The 26,435-nt window shown below is 38.3% G+C and overlaps 2 protein-coding genes across 5 annotated transcripts in view; one reads left to right on the plus strand and one right to left on the minus strand.

The window, feature by feature from the left end:
• UTP20 (UTP20 small subunit processome component) overlaps positions 1–13,086 on the plus strand; it is a 98,817-nt gene extending 85,731 nt beyond the window's left edge. For 3 of the 4 annotated variants that reach the window (XM_024127275.3, XM_028490488.2, XM_028490489.2), the window contains 14 exons: positions 167–337; positions 577–708; positions 1,127–1,237; positions 3,074–3,153; positions 3,586–3,655; positions 3,790–3,972; positions 4,701–4,832; positions 5,530–5,662; positions 7,145–7,332; positions 8,093–8,164; positions 10,472–10,735; positions 10,937–11,063; positions 12,320–12,465; positions 12,745–13,085. In XM_024127275.3, the coding sequence (XP_023983043.2) occupies positions 167–337; positions 577–708; positions 1,127–1,237; positions 3,074–3,153; positions 3,586–3,655; positions 3,790–3,972; positions 4,701–4,832; positions 5,530–5,662; positions 7,145–7,332; positions 8,093–8,164; positions 10,472–10,735; positions 10,937–11,063; positions 12,320–12,465; positions 12,745–12,900 (1,965 nt within the window). In that variant the 3' untranslated portion in view covers positions 12,901–13,085. Of the gene's footprint in view, positions 1–166; positions 338–576; positions 709–1,126; positions 1,238–3,073; positions 3,154–3,585; positions 3,656–3,789; positions 3,973–4,700; positions 4,833–5,529; positions 5,663–7,144; positions 7,333–8,092; positions 8,165–10,471; positions 10,736–10,936; positions 11,064–12,319; positions 12,466–12,744 lie in introns of all 4 variants that reach the window. The other variant, XM_024127276.3, reaches the window with a different exon arrangement.
• Positions 13,087–16,861: 3,775 nt separating this feature from the next.
• ARL1 (ARF like GTPase 1) overlaps positions 16,862–26,435 on the minus strand; it is a 10,865-nt gene continuing 1,291 nt past the window's right edge. Inside the window, exons 2-6 of the mRNA XM_007117718.3 lie at positions 25,516–25,653; positions 23,259–23,340; positions 22,109–22,220; positions 18,534–18,712; positions 16,862–17,200 (exon numbers count right to left, since the gene is read on the minus strand). Of these exons, the coding sequence (XP_007117780.1) occupies positions 17,170–17,200; positions 18,534–18,712; positions 22,109–22,220; positions 23,259–23,340; positions 25,516–25,653 (542 nt within the window). The 3' untranslated portion in view covers positions 16,862–17,169. The remainder of the gene's footprint in view (positions 17,201–18,533; positions 18,713–22,108; positions 22,221–23,258; positions 23,341–25,515; positions 25,654–26,435) is intronic.

The raw sequence follows: 26,435 nt of genomic DNA on the forward strand, positions 1-26,435 counted from the left end.
ACTTCCCTATTTTCTTACACTTTTAGCACAGTTCTTCCTGAGTGGACTGGCAGAGCGCTTCATTCCTTCAACTCGGTTGCTCGGAGTCTTACCCAGCCTTAGGTGCCGGATTGTTGAGTTCGGTCGCTTCATCAGTTGATTGGCTTTGTCTGTCTTTGTTTTTCAGGTGATTACAGGTGCTTTACAATGCCTGATCTGGATCTTGAGGTTTCCCCTGCCTTCCACAGAAACAAAAGCGGAACAGCTAATGAAACACCTTTTCCTTCTGCTGAAGGACTACGCAAAACTCGGGGCTGCCAGGGGACAGAATTTCCACCTGGTGGTAAATTGTTTCAAGGTGAGTGAGGTGTTTTCACTTGCACTTAGAAAAAGCCAGGACTGGGATTAACATCAAAGTTACTTTTCCTCATCATCTTTTGTGGTCGTGGTCAAAATTTCTTCCAGATTAATTTGCTAAGGCCAGAGTGTTGGTATCCTGTGTGAAAAAACATTGCTGTTGTATTGAGTCCTTATCATTCCACTGTATGCTGATTTGTGGGATGTCCTGGCTGTTAACCTCACTGTTATAACTTGCAGTGTGTGACCATACTTGTGAAGAAAGTGAAGTCTTACCAGATAACTGAAAAGCAGCTTCAAGTTCTACTAGCATATGCTGAGGAGGACATTTATGATATTACAAGACAAGCCACTGCATTTGGTCTTCTGAAGGTATGGTGTCACCAGAATGTTGGATTGTGCAGTGAATGAGCCTCGTGTCAGATATTTAGAATAACATGGAACATCGTGTTCTGACTAGCTGTAGATAGTTCTGAAATTAATTTAGAAAGATTATTATGATTTGGTTGATTAATTATAAGCTAACATATCTGCTTATTAAAATGTTTGAACATGAGCTCTATATTAAACTTCCAGGGAATTCTGTACAGATGCATGTAGTCTGCTTGTATGTATCATGAAGTTGACCATTTTAACCATTTTTTAAGTTGATGTTCTTTTTCTTGTGGAGATACTTTCATTACGTTTGAAAACTGCCTGTGACTGCTTTTAACATCAGGTCAGCTTAGTAAACAACAGGCCGTCTGCAGTAAAACATGAAATAAGTATGTCTTTTCCTTTTGTATTTTAGGCCATTTTATCAAGAAAGTTGTTGGTTCCAGAAATCGATGATGTCATGCGCAAAGTGTCCAAGCTGGCAATTTCTGCACAGAACGAACCTGTGAGAGTCCAGTGCAGACAGGTCTGTAGAGAGAGCTTATTCCCATGGCAAGGGTTGGGCCCTGCCTTCTCTGTTTGGTTTTTAGGTAGAGAGATGTCAATACTGAATTCTGAAGACTTTGTGTCATACTGTTGCTTTATTCTAAGACTCAGGAGCCCATTCACATACCAAGTGTAAGGCCATTTTTCAGTATAAAGAGTATTTTGAATGTAGCCCGTATGTGGCAGGTTTCAGATGGATGAAGAAATACATTTTCCTTCTGCAGCATGATAACCTGAAGCAAAGATTTCCATCCAGTGGTCCAGTCATTGACCACTTAATGTGTATCACTGTGTACCTGGTTTTGCTGGAAGAGTGGTTAACAAAATTTTTATAGTCCCTGTCTGTCCTATAGCAGAGATGCGCAAAGCAGAAATCCCACAAGTAGTTATTTAATTACAGACATCCTAAGTGCCAGGAGGAAGAAAGTACTGTTGTATTTCATCACTTACAAGACACACCATTACTTACATACCTCAAAGGAAGGAAAAAAAACTATGACGGTGGTAAGATGGCATCAATTGTAAGACATCCCAATTTCAGATTTGTTAAAATGTGGAAAACTGTGCTTCTTAAAATTGACAAAGTATGGAAGAGCATATGATAAGAGCATATGACATGGTGGAGGACCACCCTAGTGTGATAGTGGGGAAAGCTTTCCTGAGGATTGGCATATAAGCAAAGTTTGGAGGAAGAATAAGGCTTAGCCTTGCAGGCTAAGGAAGATAAGCCTTGAAGTGGGTAAGAGCTTAGCTTGTTGAAGGTGAATGACAGGGGAGGGGGCCAGATCAGGCAAGACCTTGTGGTCTTGTTAAAGATTTAGGGCTTTGTTCTAAGAATAACAAAGAGCCAGTGAAATCAGTAGACAGAGGAGTGACACTAGCAGATTTGTGTTCATAAATTTGTCCTGATCTTATGAGTGTATATTATCCCGGAAAATGGAAGGGTCTGAATTGGAAATATGAACTCGGAGTTAAAGGAGGGCTTGGGCTGCGGAGGCCATCTTTAGAAAAAGTTAACTCATTTAGGAAGAAGGAGGGTCAGCTGCTATTTATTAAGCAGTAGCTGCATGCCCAGCACTTTACGTACATGACTTCTATTTGTAACTATCCTTCAAAAGAAACAGTACCACCGTTTTATGGTTGGGGAAAAACAGGCCTTGGTAAGTTAAAGGATGTGCTTAGTTCTCACAGTTTATTAGTTTATTAGTAAAGGAAGCTGAATAATACAGTAGTTTGCAAGCAGAGCCTTTGGATGCAGATAGGCTAGGCATGGGATTCTGGCAGTGTCACCTGAGCAAGTTGCTTACCTTCTGTGCCAACTCCATTCTCTTCATCTGTAAAATGGGATCATATTACCTACTTCCTAAGGAAGTAATGAAAATCAACCAAGAAACACTTAACCCAGTGCTTAACACAAAGAAGTTATTTAGTAAATGCAAAAGTTAGTAGTATTATCACTATTATTGTTATTCTTATTTCAGGGGAAATACAGGGTTGAACCACAGTCCATACTCAGTTCACCACAGCCTCCTATCAGAGAGATGAGCTGCCAGTGTGTTAGCTGAGATTTGGAGCCCTAAACAGCCACGCTAATGGTGGGCCAGGACTTGACGCTTAATCAGGCAAGACCTGAGGAAGTGAAGTGGGAGGAGAGAGGAGGGGCACAGTTATCGGCTCAAGAGGTGGACTTCACCTAACTGATCACCCTTCTGAAAGGTCTTTGTAGCCTACCAGTGTGTCCCAGAAAGCAGCTTAGGAGAGAGGAATCCTGGAGGGACAGCATCCAAATAATCTCTTGTGTGACTTCTGTTCCTAGGTTTTTCTGAAATATATTCTTGACTATCCCCTGGGTGACAAATTGCGACCAAACTTGGAATTCATGCTCGCTCAACTGAAGTAAGTTGAAGCCATAAACTACACAAGGCAGTGGGGTAGGTTCTTCTCTCCTTTTAATGTGTGGACTGTCTTGAAAAGAACAAAGCCGAAATGTAATGGCACATTCTTTGAGGATGCTGTCCTATGAATCACTGACTTGATTGTCAAGCATTGTGCATGGCTTCATACAGCAGTTCTGCAAAAGCTGCTTTTCAGTTCACTCTGACCATCGATTGTCGTTAGAGTCCACTTCGGAGAACAGTAAAAATCTAACAAAATTACATTGACAACTGCATAGTGGCATGGTAAGTACATGTATTAAAATTGGGAAAATGGAGTTTTTTTCCACTTTTTAAGAAATAGACTGGCACCTTGAGACATCTTAAATTCTTAAAAATAATTATTGGTAAATTTTAAAGTTACTAACAAGTCCTTCTAATGTTTTTACCCTAGTTATGAGCATGAGACCGGGAGAGAGTCTGCCTTGGAAATGATCGCTTATCTCTTTGACACATTCCCTCAGGTACCGTGAATCACAAAGACAAACTCTGTGTCTGTTAACAGGCTGTGGCTCCCGGGAGCCCAGGGTCCTCTGTTTGTAGGACATCTGTGAGAATTCCAGTCTGAGTGTGCTCATAAGTGTCTGTTTTCTTTCAGGGACTGCTCCACGAGAACTGTGGAATGTTCTTTATTCCTCTTTGTCTAATGATGGTGAACGATGACTCTGCCATGTGTAAAAAGATGGCATCCATGGCAATCAAATCCTTACTCAGTAAAATCAGCCTTGAGAAAAAAGATTGGCTCTTCGATATGGTTACCACCTGGTTTGGGGCAAAGAAGGTTAGGGTTGCTTTTAGTCTTATTGCAAAGAAAAGTCTGAGCTTTTGGTGTTCATACTTTAAATAAGAATACATATTATACATTGTTGAATTAATTTTTCCCAAATAGCTTTATTGTTTTTACTTGATTATGGTAATAATATATTCTTACAGTAAAATTTCAGAAAATGTAAGAAGTTACAGAGAGTTAACAAAAATCACCTGTATTCCCACTACAAGGTCAATGTCACCCAGTTACTCTACATGAATGTATTATAATTTACTTAACCAATCCCCATTGATGAATATCTTTGTTTCCGATTTTGCTTATACAATTTATAGGATGTAACTTTTGCCGATAATTACAACCACTTGCTGACTCTACCCTCATCATCACTGGCCCATCTTTGCGGAATATAAACAACACATGTCATAACTTAATATTGGCTTTCAGTATTAAAATCAGAATGGGGTCAGGGGGCTGAAACTTATTCCTTTTTTTAAAAAAAAATTTTAAAATGAGAAAAAATGTATTATTCAGTGGATACCACTTTTTTTAATGTTGTTCTGGGTGGTGAAGATTTCTCTATATTTTTCATGTTAGCCACCAAAAATCCACATTCTATTGATTTCTGGTATCATAAAGAACTACTGAGGACAGAGTCATGCCCACCTTCATTTTACAGTTTCGGAAACAGCTTCCCAAGTTGTGCTGATATTGTCTTGTGATGGTTGTTTTATTTTCGGTAGAGCTTAAATAGACAGCTAGCTGCCCTGATCTGTGGCTTGTTTGTGGAAAGTGAAGGAGTCACTTTTGAGAGAAGACTTGGAACTGTTCTCTGTGTGATTGAAAAGGAAATTGATCCTGAAAACTTTACAAATGTAAGTTATTTGCCAGGGAGTAAAACTCTTGCTTATTTTAATAGTTTTACTTGAGGTGGTATAGCTAATAGATTAAGTATTATTTGTGTTCAAAATTTTTTTATTAATAAAAGTAAGAACTCAGTGTAGTTCTATCTTTTTAAAGTGAAGATTAAAGTAAGTTATCTTCCATAGTATATGACAATCAAAGTTTCTTAAGCCCCCCAGGAGACAGCAATGTCTGGAGGCATTTTTGGTTGTCACAACTGGAGGGTAGGGCCTCCCTGGTGGCGCAGTGGTTGAGAGTCCGCCTGCCGATGCAGGGGACACAGGTTCGTGCCCCGGTCCGGGAGGATCCCACATGCCACGGAGCGGCTGGGCCTGTGAGCCATGGCCGCTGAGCCTGCGCGTCCGGAGCCTGTGCTCCACAACGGGAGAGGCCACAACAGTGAGAGGCCCGCGTACCGCAAAAAAAAAAAAAAAAACAACTGGAGGGTACAGGGATGCTACTGTCATCTAGTGGGTAGAGGCCAGGAATGTTACTAAACATCCTCTAGTGCACAGGGTAGCCTGCCAAAGCAAAGAATTATTTGACCCAAAATGTCAGCACTGTTTAGGTTGAGAAACCCTGGTATAGATGTACATCCTGGAGTAAAAATGTCCATCAAATACTTTGAAATTATTGTCTTAATTGATTTAACGTTCCTCCTAATTTTAGATCATGGAAGAGACTGAAGAAAAAGCTGCAGATCGCCTTCTGTTTAGTTTTCTTACACTAATAAGTAAACTCATCAAGGGATGTAATATTATTCAGTTTATCAAGCCCTCTGAGACTCTGAGTAAAATCTGGAGTAAGTATTTCCTTTTTATTTAAATCTAGAAATAAACACTTTAGAAGTATATAATGTCAAGGGAAAAGTCCATGAGAAAAAGATTTAAAAGGCCCTTGCAGATTGATTACAGTGAAAATACTTCTTTCTGGGGGAAAAAACAAACAAATAATATATGTATGTATATATGTATCCTCATAAATAATATATTTCATTTATAAATAAGAAAGAATATTAATTATGGAGGAGTAAAAGAAAGGAAAAAATTTCCCAAAGTCCTCCTTGCTACTTGATGATTATTTGTTATACATTTCCATCCAGTCTTCCTTTTGTCAAATAACCATAGGTTTTGGGTTTTCTTTGAGGTTGCATAATTCCATATAAACTTTTATATCCTGTTTATACCTAAGTAGGCATATTATAGTACTATAACATACTTAGTAGATATCCTTTTAAATGGCTATTTAAATGAAATAAAATGAAATAAAATTCATTTCTTTAAATGAAAAATAAGATCCTGGAATTTTTAATTTAACGTTTTAGTTTTGATTAATCGGTAGGAAATAGACATTGCAATGAATGTTTTAAATACCCACTTGTTTTAAGAGAACTCATATGATTTTATGAGAAATAATCCAGTTACTAAGTTACTATATGGCCTACTCTGGTATGACTCCACTGAGATAATTACAAAGGTTCATATAGAAAAAAAAGTAAAACCATCTTCATGAAATAAAGCAGCAGAGACTAAAACTCAGATATGAGATGGCTCATTTAGAATTTCAGTCTCTTACTCCACTAAGGTTTTTCTACTGTACTTTCCAAGTGTGATATGTGGAGAATGGCCCTGTAGCATAAGAGTATGATCTTTAATGGCTCATCCTTAAGATAGTTTAAGAGGTCATGTTTAAGGATATGAGCTCTGGGGCCAGGTTAAGCTGGGGCCCAGGCTTGGTTCTGCCTGTTACAGCTTGGCATGTTACTTAGCTCCCTCTGGAACTATAAAATGGGAATGACAGTTCCAACCTTACAGAACTGTTGTGAGGTCTAAATCAGGTAATATGTGTAACATGTTTAGCCTATGCCTGGCACATAGAATACCTCAATAAATGATACCCTTCCAGTCAGCTACTTGGAGCCACTGATTTCAATAGTTATGAGAAAAGAGTATGTACCCATGTATATATTTACCTTAATTTTAGTTTAGAAATTGTAGTTGTTAATGCTACCTTATCTCCTTGAGTCTTCAGCCAGTTCTTATGAAACTGGTCTGTTTTCAGGCTGACTCGAAGCCCTCTCGTATCATTTACCATGGTAGAATTGGTTCTCTAGTTGCTTCCAGTCTCTCCATGTCACTTCCAGGAAGCAGGGGCTATTTTGTTCATCTTTGATTCCTAAATCCAAGCACATAATAGATACTCAAGAAACTCCTGAATTAGTCACGCTTACCACCACAGAGTCAGGAAAACCTTGACGTCTGGGGATGCGCTTTGGCTCCCTTAGGTCACGTGCACTCTCATCTGAGACATCCGCACAACTGGGTGTGGCTCACCGCAGCCCAGATTTTTGGATTGCTCTTTGCCTCTTGCCAACCGGAGGAACTTATCAGAAAACGGAATGTCAAAAAAACTAAAAAGAAACTCTCAGAACCTGTAGCAATCAGCTTCCTAACAAGTGACCTTGACCAAAAGGTAAGTTTTCTCTAAGACTCTTTCCTTCCCTCATCTACATGAGATGTTCATTCTGGTTCCTGTAACTGTCTTAGGGTTGGCCTTGGGATAAACTCTTCCAGTCAACAACTTGATGCACATAACTTGGATCCATAGGAGTGTTAGTAACTAGAGAGGGGTCACCCTCAAGGCCAAGACTTTTCAAAGATAATTTTTACACCATTGGTCTAGTCAGACTTTTGATTTGCTTATTTAGCATATTTATCTTCCATTATATATTTAAGTTCTTTATCAATACTGGCAAATAAGATACTGTCTGTCCTGCCTTCTTCTGTCCTGCCTCCATAACCTTGTTGATGACTTAATGAGATCATGTTCCTGAAAATGTTAGGCAGGGACCACGTGTTATCTGTCTCCAATTTCGTAGGGCCTAGCACAACGCCTGGCTTATAGTGGGATCTCCATAAACATTGAATGAGCAGAGAGTGGAAGGGAAGAAAACGGGGGGGGAAAGTATTTGAATGTTGTAAAGTTGTCTGCCAATAATCTAAAGGATTATGATCTATATCTCCCCATGTCCTTGAGCTAAAATTCTTATGGCAAATAGAAGGGAACATTTACACAGTTTCTGGTCATGAAGCTTCCCTCTCCAGATCTACACAGGTGGTCATTCAGAGCAAAATCTCCTACCTTAGTTGTATCGTTATAGTTACTTGGAGTTTTTAAAAACAGTCAGAAATACCCTGCATTGTGTCTGCCAATGTCCATTTTCTTTTCACAGATGAAAAGTATCTCCCTAGCCTCTTGCCATCAGTTGCACTCCAAATTCTTGGATCAGTCTCTAGGAGAGCAGGTAAGTATTGTAATCCTCCCAGTTAAATAGAAGGGACCTATTCTACCAACAGTATAGGAATAAGCTTACGTCTGGTTTTGGGTTTGGTTTGGTTTGGTTTTCCCTAGTTAAATCTTGGGGAATTAAATGAAATATAAACAAACACTTAAATACCTGTTCAATTAGGCATATGTATCTAATTGACTCTGGTGTCCATACCGAGATTACTCCTGGCTCCGTTTAAAATTCCCAATAAAGATGATGCAGTGGGAGGCTGGCTGTTTATCTTTTTCATCTTCAGTTTTAACATATCTACTCCACGTTGCAACTGAAGCTTTGAAGGACAATGATTGATTTTGGGCTTTTTTTAAATTAATTTATTTATTTTTATTTATTTATTTTATTTTTGGCTGCATTGGGTCTTCTTGCTCTGCACGGGCTTTCTCTAGTTGCAGCGAGTGGGGGCTACTCTTCGTTGTGGTGCGTGGGCTTCTCATTGTGGTATCTTGTCTTTGTTGCAGAGCACAGGCTCTAGGCACGCGGGCTCAGTAGTTGTGGTGCACGGGCTCTAGAGCACAGGCTCTGTAGTTGTGGTTCATGGGCTTAGTTGCTCCGCGGCATGTGGGATCTTCCTGAACCAGGGCTCGAACCCATATCCCCTGCATTGGCAGGGGGGTTCTTAACCACTGTGCCGCCAGGGAAGTCCCTGATTGATTGTTTTTATATTAAACTGTAATATTGAATTTCCTTCCCTTATCCCTGGAAGCGAAAGAGAAAGCAATAATGTTCATGCTACAGTGTGGTCTGAGAATTGTCTGTCCTTAACAGAAGGCAGATAAATGATTCCATCACTAAAAAGCTTTATGTAGTTTCATATAAAATTAATTCTAAGTAAAATATGGAGAAGAAAGCATTTGTAAATATGCAGTAAATGTAAATTGCTTTTGAATAGTTGGTCTACTGCTCCATTTTATTTTTTCCTGTTGATAGAGCAGTTGGGCTGGTAGATGATGAAGTGACATGGATGTGGTATCTAGATATAAGCAAAGCACTTGACCACATCTCTTGTGAGCCATTATGAACAACGGAGCAATGTAGATTAAGGGACGGGGCACTAGAAACTAGGTGAATATTATATCTGAAGAGTGATCTCAGGTGGCATGCCGTGAACACTGATACTTCTCTCACTTTTTTAAATGGCAGGGTTGGGGAGGGAATGGATAGCTATTCAATGGATAGCAAAGTGAGGCCAAAGAAATCATGCCAGGGTGGACAGTGGGTGGGGTCTTACACAATATGAGTTTTAACAGAGGATGACAAACCCTTCAAACTCGGGACAGGTAGGAAGAGATTTACTAGTACCAGCCCAGGTTGAAAGAAATTATGGATTTTACTTCACCTTAATCTTAGAGTGAGTTAACAGTGTGAAGTGGCTGCCACAAGGAGAAAAGGCCTCCAAATCTGGTACTGTCCTCATGCAGGCCCAGCTTCCAGAAGGAAATGATAATCTTGGCATTAACTCTTGATGGCCAGGCTAGCCTTGGACAGTGTGTGGTATTCTGAGTACCACATTTGGGGGAACTTTGGGTCCACAGCTCCTCTAGCAGAGTTGCCAGGAAGGTGAAGGAAATCAAATTCAACTTGGTTTCCTCCTTCACATAACGTGTGTGAAATACCCACGTCAGAGATTTCATGGGTGTCGTAGAGTTAGGACTCAATAAATGGGTCCATTATTATAAGACTAAAATATCACCCCTGGGCAATTGGACCAGATGGTATATGCGGGAAAGAGGAGCTCAGTGTTTAAGAACTTGGGCTGGAATTCTAAAAGACCTTTGAATCCTGACTGACCACTCACTTTGTCTTTGGCTGAGAGTTAACAACTCTGAGCCTTGGTTTTCTCTCCTGATAATAGTACCTAATAGGGATATTTTAAAGTTGAATTGGAACGCTGTATACAAGGCAGCTAGTCAGTGCTCAGTAAATGGATCAATAAAAGGAAACTGTTATTTCGGTGAAGAATGGATGAAGGAATTTAATGGAATGAGGATCAAAGCTCTCTTGAAAAATGTAAATGGATGGTCCAGAATGAAATTATTTACTCAGTGGAACCTTAAAGAATAGAAGTAGGCCAAATGGATAAAAGTTACATGGAAATAGGTTTGGACACACTGTAAGGTAAACTGAAGAATAATCCCAAAAAAGGCTCAGTCGTCAGTTTAACGGTGCAATACGCAGTGCTCTGTTTTCTAATTGTAGGATACCTATATTAGCTTCTGCAAAATCAGAATCCAATTCTTACCCTTCCCCTCTCCCCCTTTTTTTAAGGTTGTTAAGAATTTGTTGTTCGTAGCCAAAGTCTTATATTTACTGGAACCTGATTCTGGGGATAAGCAAGGTAACATAAAAGAAGCCACGGAAGAACAGGAAGTTTTAGGTGATGGCATGGCCAGAGAGGATGTAGAAGAACACAAGGCATGTGCAGATGAGAAGGAAGAGCAGAGAAAGCCAGCCACACTGCTGTGGTTGATACAGAAGTTGTCCCGGATCGCAAAACTGGAAGCTGCTTATTCACCTAGAAACCCCTTAAAGGTGCGATGCATGTGCAGAATGACTGAAAGTAGTCTTTTTTTTTTTTTTTTAAGTATTTTAATGGTTTTAATTATCCTCTAAGTCCCTAGGAACTTTTGAACCCAGAACTGCAGCAATAACATCTGCCCCCCAATAGACCTTGTTTTCTAAATTAACTCTGTGTAGCTGCAAGTGTAAAAGAAAAATGATCTGTACTTTCAGAGAACATGCATCTTTAAGTTTCTCGGAGCTGTAGCAATGGATCTTGGAATAGACAAGGTGAAGCCGTACCTCCCAGTGATCATAGCTCCTTTGTTCCGAGAACTGAACAGCACCTATTCGGACCAGGGTAATTCTGCGGCCTCTCTTCTGAATACTTGCATGTTAGGATTCCTGTCTTCTCTCCTGAATGCTTCCTTCTTCCTTTCTGTCCTCCCTCTCTGCCAGAGTTTAAGAAAGAAAACTTGCTAGGTATCAAGACAAGTAATAGCAAGCAAATAAGGCATATTTGTGTTATTTTTGACTGTCTTCTCCTGTATGCTTTCTTGTGTCTAAGAGTGAATGTTTCTCTCCTAAAAGATGATGTTTTACTCCTAAGCATAGATTAAATATTCAAAGAAAAATAATTTGGGGTGGTTCTAAACCTCATAGTGCTGTGAAAAATAATGAACAAATGTCATTATATTCTCAAAAATTACAAGGCAAAAATATGAAATAGTTTTTAGTTCAAATATTTTAAATTTTCCAATTTTTTTTTTCTTGCCTGGTACATTTGGCACATTTCCCTCACTGATCCTAAGTTATCTCTTTTGATATTAGGAAAAGTGGGAATTAGGGGTTGGAAAGAGAGGCGGTAAAGTGGATGTTAAGAATTTTAAAATAAAACAAAAATGAAGTGAATGTCAAAACAGAAGCTGTTTTAGTCCTACAGCCTGGAGAGTTTCCTTCTTAGATGTCAGGGTGACTTTGGTTCTCAGCCAACATTTATTGAGCACCTAAATAAGGGTTCAGCGGTGGAAAAGGCCCAATCCTCATCTTTAAGAAACTTGCAATCTACAGTAGGTGTCATGAGCTTTCCTGAAATTGAATGCAGAAATCCTGGACTATTTGCATTTGGGAGAGAGGAGGCAGGGAAGGGTGGGAGAATATGGCTTTTTGTCAGCTTCTCAAAGGAGTCTTTGATCCAAAAAAAGAGGTTACAGCCAGAGCCAAGCCTCTATGACCCGGGAATTAGAGAAACACAATTACCTTTCTTTGCCCCCATCTGCACAGAGCTGAGCAGGTTAATAAAGGTAACCCAAAACATTTGTCAGGTTCTCAAATTACTTTGATGTCTTCTGAGCTGGGATTCCCTTGGGAAGTTGCTTCATGGTCTCTGATCTCTTGCTGCATCCTGGATGAGGTGTGGCTCAGTGCTGTGTCCAGCACCTTCTGCTTGCTCTCCCATCTCAGAAGCAAAGAGGCTAGTTTTAGATCAGTGTTTAATGTTGAAGTGATAAAAGTGATAAAGCCTCAGGAGTTTAAATTTTGTGTGTTGTTAATTTTGTACATATTCAAATGTGTCCTTTCCTACGTGTTTCTGATTATTATTGTGTGTGTGATTAGATCCTTCACTGAAGAATCTATCCCAGGAAATCATAGAATTACTGAAAAAGCTGGTTGGGCTCGAGAGCTTCTCCTTAGCCTTTGCCTCTGTACAGAAACAGGCTACTGAGAAAAGGGCACTCCGGAAAAAGAGGAAGGCTTTGGAGGTAGGCCTGCTCTTTGAAAAAATGGCATGTTCATTAGGCTTAACTGTTTTTAACCAGGGGTGTGTGCATGCATGTGTGTCAAACTTACCGAGGGAGGAAAGAGGAATTGGATGTCTTTGAGAAGTGGGACTTTATAACTGGGGCTCCAGGTTTTCTTTAATGGGCCTGTATTGCATTTGTGATGTTTAAGGTGAACAAAATGGTCCATTTCTGCATTTGATTTTTATTGGTTTAACATTTACTTTAAAAGTAGTATAACATTTCTATTCTTTTTTCAAGTTTGTAACTAATCCTGATATCGCTGCCAAGAAAAAGCTGAAGAAACACAAAAATAAAAATGAAGCAAAGAAGAGAAAGATCGAGTTCCTGCGTCCAGGCTATAAGGCCAAGAGACAAAAGAGCCACAGCCTGAAGGATTTAGCAATGGTGGAGTAAAGTGCTCCCTGTGCTAATAGTGTCCCAACTTACCCCGAAATATGAACTTTCTAGTGTATCTGCTGGTCCAAAATCATAGGTTTTATTATTTAATTTAAACTTTGGCACAGGTTGTATATTATACAGTTTAATATAATTCAGCTTATTTTTAATTAAAATATTTCATACCACTACTGTATCTTCACTGTCTAAAAAGCATTTGACACTAGTGATGAAGAGCTTAAAATGTATTTTTCTTTTTAAAAATACACATTAAAATAGCAAGACAACATGGAGAAGTTAGGAATAAATCAAACAAATGATTTGCAGTACCTTTACGGAGGAAATCATAAAAGTTTATCAAAAGGCAATAGGAAAGATCTGCACAAATGGAGAAGTATAACCATGTTCATGAGTAGGAAGATTCAGTATCATAAGTTGCTAGTTCATCCCCAGTTGGATCCCACTGGGTAAATGCATATCTGAGCAAAATCCCAAAGGAGTTCTTCATATTATCCCAACAAGCTGATTCTAAAATTTATATGGAAGATAGTAAATCGAGAATAGCCATGATGCTTTTAAAAAAGGAGAATAGGGTGAGGGGCTTGCCCTCTCAGATACGAAAAATAAGACCAAAAGTGCTGTCTGTGGAGGGACGATGTGATAAATTCTACTTCATTAAAATTAAGACCGTCTACTTACAAAAAGATACAACTGGGACACAGTATGTACCATATACTGATAAAGGATTAGTAGCACTCAGGCTATATAATGAATACCTATGAATCAACAAAGATAATACAGAAGGAAAAGTGGCAAAAGAGAAATAGACATTGCAGAGGAAATATAAATGGCCCTTAAACCTCAACATTTAGCAAATATGGCTATACCAATATTAAATATTAAAGTACTTATGTACTGGTTAGTAAGTAGTCACTATCTTGAGACCCCCAAGTGCCACCCTGGCTATATGAGTCCCTAGACTCCATGTCTCCCCACACCAGAAATTAAAGGACTAATACCTGGACTAGTAGGGATCCTCCTGCATCAGCTACGTCTAGTTGTTAAATATTTTTTGAGTCACTCCTCCTGTATTTAGCCTCATTAATAATTAGGAAAATGCGGATTAACATCAGAATGAAATTCCATTTTGAACCCTTCAGATTTATAAGGCTGACAATACCAGATGTTGGCAAGCATGGTGGAGGAAAGGGCACTCTTATAAACCACTTTGGAAAACAATTTGGCGTCATCTTGTTCAACCATATCTTTTGCCTCTCTATACACTTGATGTAGAAGCAATATTCTTTAGTGCTTTAGCAATATTCTTTATTTGGAAGGGAGGGGGGAGAAAGAATCTATCCTACGCTTTACATTTTATTTAATTCTCAGTCTTCCTGAGAGCTTCCTAAAACTCATTATTTTACAGATGAGGAATCTCATCTCGGATTAAATAATCTACCTAAAGGTGACACAGGTTGTAGGTGGCAGAGTTAAGATTCAAACCCAGGATTGAAAGCCCATGCTCTTCGTAATTTGTAATTATGGGATGAGAAATATTATAGCATAAGGCATAGGAATCAAATGTTCAAACATTCATGAACTTCAGAATTTGTGTTTTGATGTAGTTTATATCTCAAACAAGAGTTCCCACACTTCGAAGGCGTTTGTAATGTGCCAAAAGGATAAACATAGGGCATCTTGGAAGGCAGACTCAATTCTAAGTGATTTAAAGTGCATGTATTGCTTTTATAAAAATTTTTAAATCAGAAAACAGAAGTCAATACTAAAGCAAAAATCAGGAAGAATAAATATCTCAAGTATATTGAGCACAGCTTTGTTTTAATCAGTAAATATTTATTGAGTACCTAGTACGTGCCAAGTGCACCATACTAGATGCAAGGGATTCTAACAGTAAATGATGTATGGTCCCTGCCCTCAAGGAGCTTACATTTCCACAATTTAAAGTGCATCTCAGGTATTCTGGTAATAGAATTCCACCTCAATTTCTCATTTTTAAAAATTTAATCACATGACACAGCACAACTACCAACCAGAATTATAAAACAGAATGTTAGCGCTAGAAGAAAACTTTGACGATATTTGTTCAAAAAGAAAAACCAAACAAACAAAAACTGATGGAGTGTGGCCCTTTGTGCCTAGAACTCATGTGTTCTGATTTCAAGTTTGGTGGTTTTTTTCATTTTCAGGCTTCTCACAAAACAACACTCGGTAGGATTTTTATAAATGAGAACTTTCAAACTCCTGTAACATATACCTGTACAGTTGTTTCCTGCTAGATAAGGACCTTATAATTCATACCGTATTAAGATAAGTACATGCTCTATTTATCCCATCCTATTCTTTGTGACCAACCAGAGGGATCAGGACCATCCAAGTGCTGGCCTTTGCTACCAGGGCTATACGTCAGGCAGCATTTGCCTGCCAGGGCTGCACCTCCACTTACTTCTTTCACAGTGTTCCTGAACCACTGGGGAGTATTTAGCCATTTGGTACAAGCCCAGCACTAGATATGTGCCACCGACCAGACCCAAGTATAAACTGCAGATGTACTATTTCCTAGCTGACAAATATAAAAGCTTACTATCTGAACCATGAACATATTCTGAGGTGCCATAATGTGCCAAGCACCATACTGGATGCTAGGGATACAAACATGAAAAAGACAGTCTGCCCATCAGGAGTGCCTTGGAAACTATGAAACAATGTTAGTTATATGCTCAGTTAGTAATATTAGGTGCACTGGAAACACCTGTCCCGGGAAGAAGGTCTCCAAAAGATTTCCAAGAAATCAAATTAGGAATAGGTGCTAGAGAATAAGAAAAGTCCCACAGATTAGAAAAGAAAGTCACATTCATGTGAGCTGAATGACCACTAGCTTTCCTGAGATCTGAGGGGCACAACGGTATTAAGTTCTCTTTACTGGCATCTAATTTTTTAAATGCTGCTTGTCCAACTTAAAAACTGAAAAATTGCTCCCAATTTTAGTAATTACTAAGGACTCTTATTTACTTCTGTCATACTGTAGACTGGGTTGTTTGAAAAGTTCCTTTAAAAAGTCCCTTAGAATATAATTGTTTTTGACAGCCTAGCAGCAGTAAGCCTAATTTTTAAAGGAGTACTTAATTTCTCCCTGTAGAATCAATAAGATTTTGACTTTTCACCAATCAAATTCACATGTTCAATTACAGGTAGATAAAAGCAATCAAAGGCAGCAAAAACATCTTTTACAATGCTTCTTAAAATAGATCTTTTTAAAAAATTTCATGTGAAATTTTCTTTCTTTAATGTGTTGTGAATTCCAACAAATATAACCATTTAGGATTGTTTTTACTACCTCTACTACTAAGGACAAATAAATTTATAGACATTATTTTGATTGTAATGTGTCTACTTCAATTAGCTTAATTTTATATAAGGAGGTAAGCTGTGTTGTCAATGTTGGCATTTTCAGGAATTTATGGTATAGTTGATGGGACAAGCTTCTGACCCTGTGAGGTCTCACTTTAAGCCCTCTTCCCACCTCCCAAGCAGGTGACACTGGTCAAGCCAGTCTATCAGAATTTGGGGTCCATGTCCATAAAAATGAAGATGTAAAAATGATGTCCCAGCTACCTCACAGGGTTCCTGTACAAACTGACTAGGAAGGCCCAAATCTGTAAAAATTTTCTAACAGTCATAAATACTATAAAATGATAATTACAGATAAGTCAGTGAGGACAGCCACCAAAATAATTATTTCAACTTCATGCCTATACCCAAAAGCTTTTAAATGAAACAGCTTAAAGTGGTCATTAAGCAAATGAAGACTATAATTAACCCACGCTAGGTTCCTAGCCTACTCTATTGAGCCTAATCTTTGGAAAAACTTAATTCATTTTAGGGGGAAAAAAATCTGAGTTAAGATATTTTTTAGTGTTAATACAAACAAGCTGCAACCACTAATTTAAAATCGGAGGGCTTTTTCCTCAATAAGAGTACATTCTTTAATAGGACTGTATCTGAATAAGAATTCCATACAAATAGAATATATACCTTAACACAAGATAACAAGGAAGGAATATTTTACATTATACAGAACAGACATTCAGTTGATTCAATCACGATGAGTTACCCTTCCAACCAAATACTTATTTTTAATACTTATTACAAATGCTGCAGTCAGTTTGGTATATGCTGACAATCATTTAGTAGTGTGAAGCACACTTTAACTGTTTCCAAAGGGATATGTGATGTGGTCTTCATTTCAAAGGAGCAGAAGTGACTGAATTACTGTCTGCTCTTTAATGTTTCAACTAACCTGTGAAGAGAAAATGAACAGTTTCATAAGATTAACTTCAAACTTTCAGGTATAGATCATTTATTATATAAATTTTATTTTATTTTATTATTTTTTAATATCTTTATTGGAGTATAATTGCTTTACAATGGTGTGTTAGTTTCTGCTTTATAACAAAGTGAATCCGTTATACATATACGTATGTTCCCGTATCTCTTCCCTCTTGCGTCTCCCTCCCTCCCACCCTCCCTATCCCACCCCTCTAGGTGGTCACAAACCACAGAGCTGATCTCCATGCGGCTGCTTCCCACTAGCTATCTATTTTATGTTTGATTCCAAAGCACTTTAAATGAGGAAGGCTAAGACAGTTATATTAAAAGAATGAGGTTATGGACTCAATTTCCATGAGGGTCTGTTAGCTTTCACTTTCTCTATGCTTTGAATGAATAATCAAAAAAGACCAGGGACTTCCCTGGTGGGGCAGTGGTTAAGAACGTGCCTGCCAGTGCAGAGGACACGGGTTCAATCCCTGGTCCGGGAAGATCCCACATGCCACAGAGCAACTAAGCCCGTGAGCCACAACTACTGAGCCTGCGCTCTAGAGCCCACATGCCGCAACGACTGACCCCACGCGTCGCAACTACTGAGCCCGCGTGCTGCAACTACTGAAGCCTGTGCGCCTAGAGCCTGTGCTCCACGGAAAGCCACTGCAAATGAGAAGCCCATGCACTACAACAAACAGTAGCCCCCGCTCGCCACAACTAGAGAAAGCCCGCGTGCAGCAATGAAGACACAATGCAGCCAAAAATAAATAAATAAATAATCAAAAAACACCAAATATCCACTTTCCAGGCTGCTACTACTACAGCCAGGCCAGATGTGGATAATTCAGAGATGAAAACTAGTCTCAGTCCTCAAGGAGATGACAATTTAATGAGCAGATGCACAAACCAACTACAAGACAGTGTAACAAGTACTATTATATCACTGACCTGTGACAAGGACCTCTATGTGTGTGGTAAGGCAGTGGGCATGAAGTTATGTCAGGGAAGGCTCTTGAGAAACACAGAGCCTTAACCTAAGTCCTGAATGATAAGGAACTGGAGGGTGCGGTGAGGTAGGGGAAAAAGCTAGAAATACAGCAGAGAGCTGGCTTATCTAACTATAATTAGTAGGTGTGGTTGAAATAAAAGCAGATGTACATGAAGACCAGTGGAAGAAAAGGGTGGAGGAACAATATGATAAACTGATAAATAATCTGAATTTCATCCTTAAGACCAAAGGGAAATTACACATGTATGTACACAGCTGCCATGTACAAACAAATGCACAAATGGCTTCTGGAAACACTTACCATTCCATTGCCTCATCAAGGCCAGTGCCTTTGGTTGCTGAAGTTTTGAATATTTGCCATTTTCGGTCCTTCAAGGCAGGTAACCCAAGTGAATTTGCCATCTCCGAGGGAGTCATGGCCTGTTCCATGTCCTGCTTATTTGCAAACACCACTAAAATGGCTTTTCTCAGCTCTTCCTCCTAAATAAATAACATAGAAAAGGTTTGATTTCTTCTAATCAATTTGCTCCCTTGAGTTTAGGAAGAAATGCCAAAAAAAATCCATTATTTTAAAAGCGTATTTCCTAATTATTAATATATAATGTTCATTATAAATTATTTGAAATTATAGAGAAGTATGAAGAAAAGAAACTTCACCCATAATTCTATCTCCTAAACATGATCACTGTTTAACATTTTGGGTATTTTCTACTGCTTTGTAGTTCAGATACTTATAGTTTATTTAGTATATATATACATTTAAGATCACATTGAAATACAGTTCCATACCCTGCTTTAAAAAATAAACTAAACATTAAATTGTGGATGTTTTTCCAAACTATCCAAAAAAAATTTTTTTTTAATTAACTTATTTTATTTATTTATTTTTGGCTGCACTGGGGCTTCATTGCTGTGCATGGCCTTTCTCTAGTTGTAGTGAGCAGGGGCTACTCTTCGTTGTGGTGCCCAGGCTTCTCATTGCAGTGGCTTCTCTTGTTGTGGAGCACGGGCCCTAGGCACACAGGCTTCAGCAGTTGTGGCACACGGGCTCAGTAGTTGTGGCTCACAGGCTGTAGAGAGCAGGCTCGGTATTTGTGGTGCACGGGCTTAGTTGCTCCGCGGCATGTGGGATCTTCCCGGACCAGGGCTTGAACCCACGTCCCCCGCATTAGCAGGCAGATTCTTAACCACTGCGCCACCAGGGAAGTCCCTCAAAAATTTTTTTTAAACATTAATGGTTATACTCTGCAATAAGAATTCATGCACCATAAACTATGTAACTGTTTTCCAGTATTAGATTCTTCCTAGATTTTCACTCGACTATTAGAGAAACCAAAGTGACAGAATCATAATACAGAAATCTGTGTGTGACTCTCTATTTCCTTAACACAATTCTGTAAGAATGGAATCAAAGTATGAAATTTTTTTCAGGCTCTTGTTACATGTATTAATAAACTGCTGTGCAGAGAGGCTGTAACAATTTCAACTCCACGAACAGTGTATGACAGAGCCCATCTCCAATGCAGCTTTGGTAGAACTGAAACTATATATTTTTCCAAACATAGCATTTCATTATATGCTTATTTATTATTAGGGTATTAAAAATACAAATGTTATTAGCAATAAATTCTTCTCCTATAAATTGTAGGTTCATGCCTATTGCTCACTTTTCTATTGATTTGCAAAAGGTATTGATACGATTAAGATCACTAATCCTTAGTCACTGGCTGTAAAACTGTGTCTTGGTTCCCCGTTTTACCCTAACTTGTATTGTTTGGCATCTGAGCTTTGTGGATTTTTTGTTTGTTTGTATAATATTAATATAATTAAATCTATCTTTTCTTTTGTAATTCCTTCCAATTCTTGGATTTAGAAGGACCTTCTCAATCCAGAAATTTTAAACATATTCCCTTATAATGACTTCCATTTTACATAATTCTTTATTCCATTTAGAATTTTCGTGTACAAAAGTAAAACAAATTGATTTTGTCTGTAAGTTTTAATATAATAGTCCTGACTCATATTCCACATGTACTTTATATCACTAATACATAAATATTAATTGATTGCATCAATTAAAAGTTACTTCCTAAAGAATGAATACAATTTTTAGTTCTTTCTCCGTAAGATTATACAAGTCAAATCCTAATACCACAAATAACCTAACAACAATCCAGTACAATTTGAGAATTGTGAACTTAAGTTAATAATTCATTTCTTGGGCTTCCCTGGTGGTGCAGTGGTTGAGAGTCTGCCTGCCGATGCAGGGGACACGGGTTCCTGCCCCAGTCCAGGAAGATCCCACATGCCACGGAGCGGCTAGGCCCGTGAGCCATGGCCGCTGAGCCTGCACGCCCGGAGCCCGTGCTCCACAACGGGAGAGGCCACAACAGTGGGAGGCCCGCGTACGGCAAAAAAATAAAAATAAAAAATAATCCATTTCTTTTATGCCATACTTTATATGATAAAAATCTATTATAACATGTGAATTACATCTAAATCAAGCTTTTATTTTAAAAATCTGTTATACCCAAGGACCAGTCCCTTAAAATTCCTTACACTTTGAATTTGGTCTAAGAAGCTCTTATGATAAATATGATGCTATGTTGTAAAAAAAAAAAAAAAAAAATTTAGGCAAAACTTTAAAACTTTAGGTCTGCAATTTATAAGTCAGAAGCTACTAAGAAGTTAGTTGTCCAAGAACTCTATTCTAGCATTCTAAGAATGCTTCTAACTAGGTAATCAAGTGGCCTAGAACTTATATTTAAACATTCAATGATCGGATAATTCAGAATCATAGTTTTGGTGGGAAAAGGAAACCTATGCATCTAATTTTCTCAAGCAAAGGCAATTTCATTATTAATTAATCATTAGTACATCTGAGAAGCTTATTTAACAAATGGAGATATTAAAAACTTTTAGTTGATTACTTAATGCATCCTCTGAATTCAGTCAGTCAGTTCGCCAATAAATTATCTTACAAACCTCAGTGAATATAATGTGTTGAGTTCTTAATTAACAGCTATACACTGTTCCACACATCAGGGGTACAGGGTAAACTCAAAGAACTTTACACTTTTGGGTGGGAGGCATATATAAGTAAAGAAACATGTTTAAAATAATGGAAAGAAACGGTAAGTGGTTACAAAGAATAAAGTAGGATAAAGGGTTAGAAGATAGCTGAGACCCCCTCTCTGAGGAAGAAACATGTGAGATAAAACATGTCAAGAAGGTAGCCACACAAAGATTTGGGGAAAGAGCATTCCAAGCAGGAGGAGCAAGTGCAAAACCCTAAGCCAGGTGTCAGCTATGCAAGCTCGGTGTGAAAAGAACAGAAAAGTCAGTGTGACTGAGGCACTGTAAACACGGGGAAAAGTAAAGAATGTGAAAGCTGGGAGAGGCAAACGGGCCAGAATTGTGCCAGAAATCCAGAAAGATATATTTCTCTGAACTTTACATTTCTAAAACAAACAAATATACTTTCTTAATATTTACATATTTATACTATTTATATGATAAGTCTGCTTCCATAAGCTAATTTATACAACTGGAATAAAGACATTTTAAAACATTCACTTCATAGGAGTGACTTAGAATAGTAACTTCAGTTTAGAAAGAGTTTAGCTCAGAACTTCCTGGAAATCAAGGAATCTAGTTTAAAGGAAGTTACAAGACTGGAGTTTCTTTTTGTCTCCAACTCTCTCCCCAACAGTATTTTTGGGATACAAAGTAATTTGCATAAAAGAAAATGATACTGAAGGCATAGGGGGAAAAGACCCCTGTTTTCCTTTTAATTATTCCTGCAAATGACAACAAACAATAAAAACAGCAGGCAAATATAAATGATTTCCCCACATTTTAATAAAGTTTTCTTACCTCCAACATGGCAACTAACTCTGATTTGGAAATGCCAATTCGGTCTCGGTCACAACTGTCTACTACATAAATGACTGCATCTGTGTTTGAATAATAACATCTCCAGTATGGCCTGAAGAAAATTCAGAAAGGGAGAATATATTATTATTTGAAAGAAGAAGAAACTGGTATGTTAATTCATATGCTAGGACTTGGCAATGATGGGGTGCGGGGTATTACTTGCCAATCCTTCCCCATCCATGCCAGAATCAATGCCATAATGATTCATTGTTTCTGATGGACATATATCATATCCCTCAGATGGGATGGGGTGGAAAGAATATTGATAAACAAATCACAGGGCCAAGGAGCTTCAGAATGAGTTCAGACTTTAGGCTGAGAGAATATATTTATAATCTATAATATCACTAAATGTACCGATAAAAAAAGTTCCACACAGACCTGATTGTTACATCTTAACTAGAAACTCCTTAAGAGGAATGAGTTCTTTAAAAAAAAATTTTAATATGATTTTATGTAACAGACATTAAACTGATCACTGAAGACAAGAAGTAGAAATGGCTAAAATAAGAAACTGACTCAAAAGTGGTTCAAGAAATAAAATGAGTTACAGGGCAGCAGGGTGTCTGGGGAATGAATGCACTACTGATCTTTTAACATGGTAAGGACCCTAGTGAGTGAGCACTGACAGTCACTAAACATTCACAGTTGCCATGCCAAGCACAGAATGCTGGGCAGGAGACTTGAATTCCAGAGGGCATTTATGTTCACATTAGTCCTAAATGGTGGGCCCAAAATGTATTTTTATGAAATCCAAAACGGTCTGTCTCACAGAGGAAGGGACTGACAAGAACTAACTAGAGGACCCTTTTTATTTACAACTACTGAAGTAATTAGGTCTTGAGATTTTCATGAAAAGATTTTTCATTGAAGTGATATCTGAAAAACTGGCTTCCTTAGATTTTAATTCTTTAGTTAAAATCTTTAATTCTCATATTTTGAGAGAATAAGGCTGTTTTACCTCATTTTAAACTAGGTGTCTCCCATTAAATTACAAAAGAAGACATATTTTGGTTTACTCCTGTTAACTCTAAAAGAGCCAATAAAGAAAGATTCAATACCACAAAATGATCTGGCCTTTGCACCATACCTGATACTTGTCTGTCCTCCTAAATCCCAGACTTGGAATTTTAGGTTCTTGTATGTTACCGTCTCAACATTAAATCCAATGGCTGGAAAAGAAATCAAATTAGCAGTATATGTAGACTAATACATTCTGTCTTCAAAGTATCCAATCTGAGTTTCAGCAATTAATGGTAATTGCTGAATCACATTGTTAGTTCAAATATCATCCCGTTTAAGATAAGACAGTATGCTGTGCTACACACGCACACATACGCACACCAATTAGCAAGATCAACACCACTTTCAGGGTATATAAGAACCCCCAGCTACCTCTGCAATTATGTAATTCTTAGCTCAATGGAAACCCTATTATGTTAAACTCCCTTCAAAATACAGTACTGGCATACAAAAGTGTTCAGAAAGTTATATTTAGAAAGGACAGTTGTAGATGTATTACAAAAAATGGAATTTTGGTAGGTTGCAAACAAACAGGGAACAAAACCAAGAAAGCCTAGATAGACTCTAAACTTCAGTAGGTAAGGGCACAGCAATGGCTGTATACCTCTTTATGGAAGCTGAGTTCTCTAAGGCTGGCAATCTCACAGACCCTCTGAAGACTTCCTCAAGAGCTCATTTGTAATAAGGTCATAGCTAGATGGTCAAAGGGGAGGAGTCCCATCCCTTTTCCCTGCCATCCTTCTTAGCTGGAGCTCTCGCATCACATGCCTAAGGCAAGATATTACTATTTTCCATTGAAAGGAATCTGAAGGAGGAGGAGGGGCTATTGAAAAACACTTAGGAGCTACATACACAAATATTACTAAGATTTCACAAACTTAAAAAAATATCAAAGTAAAAAATGACTTACAGCTATAACTGGACAACTAATTTTTTAGATTTAAGTTTATACTGGTAAATGATGATTATGAGTATATGGCAAGTCTAAAAAAATTACTATAGCAAACCTGAGTGACAAACTAAAAAGCAAGTTCATGATGTCTCCCTTAGAATTAAGTAGCAGGGTAATCACTGTCTTCAACCTCAGTTAGGAATGTTGTTTATTTGCAAAGGACAAGGGCATGGTACAACCACATTTGCTGAAATGCAATCCACTGGGCTATGTGTATTGCAGGGGCCACCGTGACTCAACTGTAGCAGATTGAGTTGGGTGATTTTGAGAAGCAAAAACCAAGGAAACTGAAATTTACTGAAGGTGGCATAAAGAAGTAACAGATGACACAGGGTTTGAAAAGTTCTTTCATAAAAGCTACACTTTTTTTAAAATCTGGAAATTTAAATAGTACTAAATATAGAAATAAAGTGACAGAGTAACTTTAAAGGCATAATTTAAATATTCTTGAGCAAACTCTACAAACTATTAGTTTAAATGTACTAATCTTACTAATCTAAGTAAATTCAGGGCAACAAATGAAATTAGCATAAGTAACAGAACAGTCTTCTTATGTAGTAAATTAAGACTATTGGAGAATATTCTTCTAAGACATCAATTGATTTAAAGTCAAGGAGTTTCTTTTCTTGATATTTTTAAGTACCAGATTCAACACTCAGTCTCTTCAACTCAGATCTTTAAAAATAATCAATAGAATTACTAAAGAGAAACTAATCTTAATCAAAGAGTAACAAATACAGAAAAAAACCACTTCACATGTAATAATATCACTTCATAACTATATAATTCTTTACACAGGTTTACAAAGTATTTTATATACTAGATTTATTTTCCCCTCAAAGCCAATGTATATTTATTATCTTCATTTTATCAACAAAGATACTGGCTCTCAATGAGATTACGTGGCTTAACTCTACCCAACTTTTAAAACAGCCCTAGGGCTTCCCTGGTGGCACAGTGGTTGAGAATCCGCCTGCCGATTCAGGGGACACGGGTTCGTGCCCGGGTCCGGGAAGATCCCACATGCCGCGGAGCGGCTGGGCCCGTGAGCCATGGCCGCTGAGCCTGCGCGTCCGGAGCCTGTGCTCCGCAACGGGAGAGGCCACAGCAGTGAGAGGCCCACGTACCAGAAAAAAATAAAATAAAATAAACAAAAAAATAAAACAGCCCTAAACAGCAGAACACAGCCATGCACAGGGCTTCATAAATTACACCAAATTGTCTGTAAATTTATGAAAAAAAAGTGTTATAAACATTATGCTCATAGAAGTTTACAAACCTTATCTATTACATTATATATTTATTCAGAAATAAAGTTATGTTTGATGGAAAGAGAAAGCCCCTATAATTAGTTTATCATACCAACACTTACTAGGAATAGTAGTAACGACTTCTCCAACCTGTAATCTGTACAAAATTGTAGTTTTTCCTGCTCCATCTAATCCCAAAATTAAAATCCTCATTTCCCGGGTTCCAAACAGACTGGAAAAAATGCTTGAGAAAAAGCCACCTTAAAAAATAACAAAGATGTATTTCAATATCATTTCATGAACTAGGTCCACAAAACATTTAATCTTACCCTTTGAAAGCTACAGTAAATTAAATAATACTGTAATATTTTCCTCGATTCATAGGTGCATATCTTTGCTTCCAATGAAATACATTATTCAACATCAAACTAGTAATTACTGATTGTTACCATGTCCTGGATACTGTGTCAGGCAGGCACAGAAGATACACTCAAAAATAAGAGAAACAGGACCACTGCCCTCATGGAGTTAACTTTCTAATCGAGAGAACATGGATATCTTAGCATGATCTCCTCACTACCCCCAGAAACCAAAGGACAAATCAGAATGACAGTGGGACAATGAGGTCCTTGAACATGAAAAGCAATTACTGTTGTACAGCAGCAGTACCATCGTAAGTACCTGCAATCACCGATGCCACGCACAATACCTGGTTATTTTACCAAGAAATGGCAAAATTAAGAGCTGCAAGTCTGGAAAAATGAATCCACCATGGGTTAGAGAACCTTGAACATTTGTAACACAAGGGGTGTGACTCAACAAAATCCTTTCTACCTTTTACAGGTTAAAAAGAAGCAGAAGAAAAAAACTGAAGGGGTGGGCTTCCCTGGTGGCGCAGTGGTTGGGGAGTCCGCCTGCCGATGCAGGGGACACGGGTTCGTGCCCCGGTCCGGGAGGATCCCACATCCCACATGCCGCGGAGCGGCTGGGCCCGTGAGCCGTGGCCGCTGAGCCTGCGCGTCCGGAGCCTGTGCTCCGCAAC

Source organism: Physeter macrocephalus, chromosome 6, assembly GCF_002837175.3.
Source record: "Physeter macrocephalus isolate SW-GA chromosome 6, ASM283717v5, whole genome shotgun sequence".
In the NCBI taxonomy this organism is placed as follows: Eukaryota; Metazoa; Chordata; class Mammalia; order Artiodactyla; family Physeteridae; genus Physeter; species Physeter macrocephalus.